The following is an 8,530-nucleotide window of genomic DNA, read 5'->3' on the forward strand; positions in this document are numbered from 1 at the left end:
AAACACTTGATCCTTGCAAAACAGGAATATATTTAGTCACATAATCCGTTAAAGGGGAAATATCGCTTATAAATTATAGATGATAAATTAATAAAAACTGAAAACTAATAATGCCTTGGTGATAAATCTCTGTGACAAATAATTGTGACAAATTTGAAGGTTAAAGTTCACATGAATGTTTCAAGTTATGACGAGTTCTTGTATATGTATATACTCACAATCAAGTCAAACTATAGATATGGCAAGCATATAGATATGGGCTTTACAAATAAGTCAAACTACAAATATGACAAGTAATTATACTCTTCACAATCAAGTCAAACTTGATTCGACAAACATTTTCACGAAAGTATTTTTATGTCTGGAATTACTACAATTAAAGTTCTTATGTCTGACACATTATATAATAAAAATAGCATAACCCTGGGCGGCGGGTTATCCTCTTGGTGGATTTTGCCTCCCAGATGACATCCGGAACATAACGACTTTAAGCAGATTTATCTAGACGCATAAATTATGTTATTACCCAATCAGATAATTACATTTTATCATGTGATTTTTCTAAGCCAATACATAAACATATAAGCCATATCTTTGTTCATATTGGCGTACATGTTTCGTTGCCAATTTTCTAAAGAAAAAAAAAACAACTCTTCCAACTCCACCACCTATTTCAAATGTTGCCAAGATCTAGGACCTTAAAAATTATGATACATGCTTCTTTACTTATTCATGTTATAAGATATTACATCAAGATACTTTGTATTGGGGCGGTTTTTTGCCTCCCAGTTAGATTCTTTCTTTCGGGAATCTTTTATTAAACTATGTTATTTAATCAATTTGTGTATTTAGTATAAATAATGCTAGTTTATGGCATTTAAAATAAATGCCCGATTTTCATTCAAATCATGTGTTGTTTTCCCTTTTTTTCCTGGCGAGTTAGACCTAGCCTGTAAGTTTAACCCTGATCTTGGACAATACATAAGTAAGTAATATTCAGAATAAAAAACAGACGATTCACGAGACGTAAATACAATAAACGTGTTCTCTATGTAGTTAGTAAGTGGGCCGTGCAAAGGGAAAGTTAAGACGCGAAATGAGGAAGATTTTTCCACATTAACTTTTGTAAAAAAAATACATTTTAACTATATATATGTGTATTGCGGTGAAATGCGGTACAAACTAGACAAGTCATCAACGAGATAAGAAAAAAAGTGAATGGGAATTAAGGAAAAAGGGAAAGACTGTCACAGCTGATGTGAGTTACCAAGGTAAATAGGTATATTTTTATCATTTTATCATGCTAGCACGTATTAATGATAAGTTTACACAAAATCGACCAATACATTAATATGAACTAATGCTTGTTAAATATATGTCAACTACTTTTAAGGATATTTTGAACAATACTTAAACAATGGTTACATGAGAAGATGTCATAAAAACTATTTATTAATCAATTTATTTATTTTAAGGGTGTCAATGCTTTCTTTTTACATGTGACATGTTTCAAATAAATAAGATCATTTTATATTCTTATTCAATACATTATTCAATTATTTCATTCTTTTGTTGTTGTTTCTTTTTTATTTAGCTATTAAAGCAAAGAAATATCAAATGCAGTAAATAATTTGTCGGTGAATTTCTTCATCTACATTATTAATATTTAATTAAAAACTGCATGCCCCAGATGACAAAAAAAATCAAGCTAAAGAAGATAAATAATAAGATTTGAAGAAAAGTAAACATATTTACATTTCTAGGTAACATTTTATATTTTACATGCAATGGATAATTGTGTAGTATTTATTACCATATTTCAACTGAGTGACTAACGCAATAAGGGCTTTCTATGCATATTTTGACCTTTATCTGCTAATTTACATAGATTGAAACTGTCACTTACAATGTATGTATGGATATTAATTTCTTTGTTCACTTGAAAATATACATTTTCAAAATTTCATAAAAATAAGCTGCTTTAAGAAATGCTAGATTGTTATTTTGTCAGAAACTTATTTTATATTTCAGCACCCCTATTTCAACGAAAAATGGCTCATGTCAACGTTTTATACTATATCATATGTAATACATTGATAATGACGGTAGTCGTTGCTTTACATCAAAATCAAAACCGAAATAGTGAAAAGCAGAATTCCAGGCTATATTTCATGAACCATTATTTGAACCAAAATGTTGACATAAACACAATCAGTGATAATGGAGCAACCAACGAAAAATTGAAAACGAACAAAGATACAGTTCCTGATTTCAAAATAGAAAATTACGACTCCAAAAATACTGAAAAACTTAAACATCGTGATGAATATGAGTTAAATATAGATGAAGATGTATCGATAAATGAGGATTGCAACATCAATGTTGAAAACACCAGCATCAATTACTTTGGAAATGTGTTAATATCAGAACCGTACTTAGTAAAGTTTAAAATATTCCTAAAAGGAAATGCAACTGTTAGAAGCTTGAGCTCTACTTTTAAACCTTTACTCTGGTTTTGGACACCAAACACCACAGTTGGCCCATACCCTTTCTTGTCATGGAAAATTGATTATGGAATTGTGTCGTTTGGACTGCTAGATACCAACACCGTTGATATTCCTTTCATCAATGTACATGTTAAAGGTAATTGCAACTTCACTTTCGGAACAAACGACACATCGCACAAAATAACAAAGGCTTTAGGACAGATGCTGCAAGTCCATAATCATCCAACCGAAATAATTTTGTTTAGTTACTTCTGTTATATGAGAGTACGGGAAGACCTGATGAATACAAGTCACTATTATGCATCATTGTACATTATTTTTCCAATTCAATACGTGTCATATAATTGTTGTACGGCAAAGAAAAACTACAACAAAACCGAGATTGAGTATAACTGTACCGACACAACTATGGATAATCACAACTGGGATCAAATATCGATTCTTCCATTCTACGTTGGGCTTCTTCTTTTAGCATACTGTCCTATACATCTTAGTGATTTGTGTGCCTGGATGACAAAACATGAAAATATTCCTTCAAGAAGTGGAACACTAGATGATCGTTACGACAACAATAAAGACGACTGGGTGTTTGAAAACGGAAATAATCCATTAACATTTTTTGAGCTTCTTAGTTTCAGTGTGTTTGGACTAGACATTTCACACCCTGTTCTTGTTTCAAGATTACGTAGATTTTTATTTCTACTTTTGGCTCCATCTGTTCTTTATTTTCAATTATTCTTATATAGAAATGGAATAGGAATAAGTGAAACTGACAAAATAACAGTAAAAGAGCTTGTTGACATCGGAGCACCCATGGGATTCTTGTCTATATTCGGTAATCCTGAGAACAGAGGTATGGTATTTGTTCCTTACCTTGGTGGTCCTGTTGGTCTTGCTATCATATACTTAAGTTTAGGAATTGTGTTTATTGTTATGCCAAGACATTTGAAACAAATATTTGAAGACGGTTTGCCTTCTGGCTGTTCCAATGAAGATGAAAATGTCAGGACTAGAAATAAGAATTTAATTTCACCTTTGTTATTCAGAAATGATGATATTATTAACTTATCAAGAGTAAGTGTTTCACCAGAACAGTTGCATGGCGGTTATACAAGTACAGCAACGCTTATGAGATGCAGTATATATATGCTTTTTACAAAATCATTTTGGGGCAAAGTATTACAAATCCAAAAGAAACGTATCCTATCTCTCAAAGAATCTACTGCTATCTACAAGAAAGCAATGTTCATATTCAGTATTCCTCTTTATGCTGTTGCTTGTGTTATTGAAACACTCTGTTGCATCTTGTATTATGGTTTACCTTTTTGTTTCTATGTGGTAGTTGTTGTAAAAGGAGCATCGAAAGGCCTTGCAAATTTGAGAGATCAGATAGGTTGCTTGTCTTTTATTTTCAAATTCCGCATCTTAGAAGTCGTTGGTGTCGTCATCGTTTTCATCTTGTCGTCTGCTTTTGCCTATGTTATTGCTCTTATTTTTCTGAAGAGCTTCGCTGTTTTATCTCAGATTTTCATTCTGTGTTTCATCTCAATAATTATTTTTCCATCCGTTTCGTTTGGGTACATTTTTTTCTTTACAGCGGCTTTGTATTTCTGCCTTCATCAAATTCGAAACTTTGAAGAAGTATATGCAAATCTTTTATCGACTGCTGTTGAAGTCTCAGATAGAATCGAGGGATACTCAAATAATGTTTCATTTCTTAACAATAGATTAAATCTTTCAAATGTCAGATACGAAAACATAAAAGACATTCGGATCAACGGCAATGTTTTGGACATTTCTCAAAATGTGTTGAGAACTATACATCTTCATGGAAACTCGAGAATACGAGAAGTAAATAATACGATGGGTATTCCAAAAAAGCTTTTTGACCACCTTATACGTACTTACAGACCAGTTCATCAACAAGTGTTATCTTTTATTTTCAAAGTGTTTGCCATGGCGTCTCTTATCATCGTTACATTAAGTATAACCTCTGATTATGTGAAAGGTCCAACGTCGAAGATATCGGAAGTTATGCATGTAATTTTTTTCATAGCTGTTGGAGCTCTTCCGGAACTGATCGAGGTCACGGTGTCTTACCGTGATGACGAACATGTAAAGAAAGAAATCGAAGAAAGGAAAATGGAACAAACTATTCGTGAGTTTTGGAGACACAATCAAGGAATTCAAAATTGAAAAGACTATTTAATTGTTGTAGTTTTGCATAGAAGTAATTTTACCAAACCATTTGTTATATATGATTGATGTCGGTGATATAGGCTTTCTATTATCTGAGATACAATGTATATTGAATAAATTATAATAAATGAAATAAAATGTGTTCGATTTAATGCCCGTTATTGATTGCCATTTTTTATAATGTTAAACAACATAATTCTTAATAACTTGGAATATTTTTAAATGTTTTATAAAAAACAATATTTGATGAGATTTACAACGATACTGTTAAAAAGGTTAATGAAACTGTAGAATGCTTGGTTTTTAGGCCGACGGCAAAAATATTTTAACATATTTATTTAATGAAGCTTTAACTGTCGTAGTTTTGCATAAAAGTAATTTTACCAAACCATTTGTTATATATGATTGATGTCGGTGATATAGGCTTTCTATAATCTGAGAAACAATGTATATTGAATAAATTATAATAAATGAAATAAAATGTGTTCGATTTAATGCTCGTTAAGGATTGCTGGTTTTGCTCTTACATCGGCAGTAACCTCTACAGATCAATACCTTTTGTGGCACACATTTAAGGTATTGCTGATAAGTGTTTTTCTATAGAGGTTAAATTTATTGGGAAATCTAACTTCAAAAAAAATGATATCGTTGCTAATTGATCTACAGAAAGCCCCACTGCAGAGGTTCCACAGTTTAAATTTCAAATTTGGAGGATATATTGAATTTTAACTTCTACTGTGCATAAACAGGCATAATCTAAGAAACCCTGCAACATTTAAATGTCAAACAACATTGATTTTAATATCTTGGAATATTTTATTATTAAAAGAAACCTAATGAGACAAGAGCCGGTTGAACTGGATGATGCTCCCCGAACAGATTTTGGACACAGAAAAGTATACCTCTTGTAGTTTCAGAGTTATGCAATAATTCCAAACTAAATCAAGACAGAGTCACTGTTCTCTGCACTGCTCGTTTACCCAATGGGATCTATCTACGTTGATATCTCTTATATTGCCAGAGTTATAACCCGGACAAAGTTCAAAGTGTAAAAATGAACAAAGGGCAAAAACTCCAAAAATTAGGGAAGGCAGAATTATGGTTCCTGTGCACTGCACATCTACCCAATGAGATCTATCTACCTATAAAGTTTCATGTTGATATCTCTTATAGTTCCAGTGTTATGTCCTGGACAAAGTTCAAAGTGTAAAAATAAACAGAGGGCAATAACTCAAACATAATGAGAGACAGAGATATAGTTCTTTTGCACAGCACATCTACCCAATTAGATCTATCTACCGATAAAGTTTAATCTTGATATCTCTTATAGTTTAAGTGTTATGTCCAGGACAAAGTTCAAAGTATTAAAATGAATAAAGGGCAATAACTCCAAAATTAGGTAAGGCAGAGTTATATCTACCTGCAAAGTTTCATGTTGATATCTCTTATTATTCGTAAGCTAGCTGGATAGCTTCTTCACATGAAAGGATCCAAAGTCCCTGTCGGGATTCGAACCCACAGCGGTGAGGGGCGAGTGGTTTGAAGTCAACGAAATAAGACATATTCGACATTAACGTCAACATAAGAATTTACATCAAATATCCGTACTATATATGTTTCCACAAAAAGCATTTGAAATGCGAAAAGGAAAACAAAAACTTTTCAAAATAATCAGCATACACGACCCTGAATAAATTACTTCGCCTTCTTAAACTAAGTGGTTAAAAATCGTCATTTTAATTTTCTAACGAAGGTTTTAATACAAATTAGATCGATTATCATGCGTCAAGGTCAATTTTTCAATCAAATGATCATGCTAATGTTCATGCTAATGAAATTTTGTCACGAGACCACTTTTATCCTTTTTTGTATGTTTTACGAACTGTGAATAATTTGACATATTACGCCATTACAAAGTCCAATTCATTCTTGTTTAAACTCAAATATAGACTGTTCTACATATTTCTTTTCTATATTTACTCTGGAATCTCGTCGTTGTATTTATTATACCTGACAACGTAATTCTATATTAGGTACGAAAGAAAGCTGCAACAAATGATTACTAATGTGTCAGAAATATTGGCAATATTGTCAGAAATGTTATCCAGTTATACGGTTACCCAGGATGAATTCCGAGATGATTATTGATATTCGGCGAGGTGTTCCAAATGAAAGATATCTTAAAATTTTCGAATTTAACCTTTTGATTCCGAAAGGAAATGATCATGATTATCCCCAAGAGAATTCCTCTTTGATAATTAATCCGGTCAATTATATAAAACCTATTAACTTAACTTTAAAATAATCAATCGTGTCTCGCTCGCTCATGTACCAAAATCTAATACTGTTTGAATTATTATTGTATCAGTTTTATATAAAGAATATGTGTTTGTTTTGAGTTAATATGCTTTGTTTCATACTGACAAATGAGGGGATTGCAATGTTTCCACGAGTCAGTAAAGGGAGTGGAAATGTAATTAATGATGACGTCGAGCGTTTTAAACGGCGACGTAAACGCTACAAAACAAATATACATGTCCATGTAATTTAACTACATATCTTATGAATGTGGCCAGTTAAAAGGTGACTTTATCACTTTCTACGTGTCCATATTTTATCACAAAAATAGACTACATATGTACCACTAAAATCGTCCTAGAAATATACGGAGTCAATGTTTAACATGTTCGTTTAATATAGGTCTTTACAGTGCGTGTTAAATCCTACATGACAGAACTTAAAACAGGAAAAAATAATTTGATTTAATATTTACAGGATGGTTTCTGGTGACGACTGAGTTTTCCCATGCGACCAGTGCAGACCACGATTACATATCACATTCGTGACGTCTGATCATGGTTTGCACTGTTCGCTATTCATTCAATTTGTACATATTTTGAAAATTTCCTTGAAATTTAGATATGTTCTAATATATAAAATAAGAACAATGAAATTAACTAAAAATAACAGAACCAAGTATCTCATTTTACTTCACTTAATTTTCAAACTATATGCGTCGGAAACAATGCACTCGAATGTCTGTTTGGGCAGGTTTTGATTCACTACAAGGAAAAGATCATAAGGCGGCTTTCCAGGAACTGGTTGGGAAAGATTTAGGGTACTCTCTGAGCATTATCTCATTCGAGATCGAGCACCTGTATAGAACGGCCTACCATTCGGTTTCTACATAAAAGAATCTATAGTCCCTGGCGGGATTCGAGCTTACAGCGGTGCGGGGTAAGTGATTCGACGTTCGTGACCTTTACATTTCGGCCATGGAGACCCCATCTCGAAGTACTGCTAAAATAAATCAAACAACATCAAGGTGAAGAGGAAATTAAGACATATTTCACCCAGATAATTCTGATTTTTTAGGAGTGTCTCAGTAGAATAACGTTGACACGACTTGACTCTGCTTTGTTTGTTTTCACAGATTCCCTTTTTAAAATATCGGCTGAACATTTAACCTGTAAATAAAATCTTGTATTGAGACTGGAGTTTGTAATCGATATGTCAAATTATTCAACAGCAGTATGTTGACAATGCTTTTAATACAAGTGGGACTCATACGTCCTTTAAACATGACAATACAATATGAACAAATACTGATCGGGGTATTTGAATAATGCATATGATGTTGCTGTGAGAAGAAATGCATGATGAAATAATAATAATAATATTGTACATAGATAAAGAATACAATGAGAGTATAGCTTACGTAACATTCGTAATTGATCTAGAAGAGAATAAATGCTAGATCAATAGAAATAAATCGCGCTTGTGATATATCACCTTAAAGAGAGCGATCAAAAACTGTCGCATTC

The 8,530-nt window shown here is 32.4% G+C and overlaps 1 protein-coding gene across 1 annotated transcript; it reads left to right on the forward strand.

Moving 5' to 3' along the window:
• Positions 1 to 1,026: 1,026 nt before the first annotated feature.
• On the forward strand, positions 1,027 to 4,845 carry LOC132748038 (uncharacterized). The gene is made up of 2 exons (XM_060737583.1): positions 1,027 to 1,271; positions 2,032 to 4,845. The coding sequence occupies exon 2, from the start codon at positions 2,052 to 2,054 to the stop codon at positions 4,701 to 4,703; it is 2,652 nt and encodes an 883-aa protein (XP_060593566.1). The 5' UTR covers positions 1,027 to 1,271; positions 2,032 to 2,051; the 3' UTR covers positions 4,704 to 4,845.
• Positions 4,846 to 8,530: the final 3,685 nt, after the last annotated feature.

Source organism: Ruditapes philippinarum, unplaced genomic scaffold (genome assembly GCF_026571515.1).
Source record: "Ruditapes philippinarum isolate M1 unplaced genomic scaffold, ASM2657151v2 ctg6119_1_1_1_1, whole genome shotgun sequence".
Classification (NCBI taxonomy): domain Eukaryota; kingdom Metazoa; phylum Mollusca; class Bivalvia; order Venerida; family Veneridae; genus Ruditapes; species Ruditapes philippinarum.

What these genes read in the sequence shown, in the direction of transcription:
- LOC132748038 (XM_060737583.1), top strand. Translation starts at nt 2,052, where the DNA reads ATGGCTCATGTCAACGTTTTATACTATATCATATGTAATACATTGATA.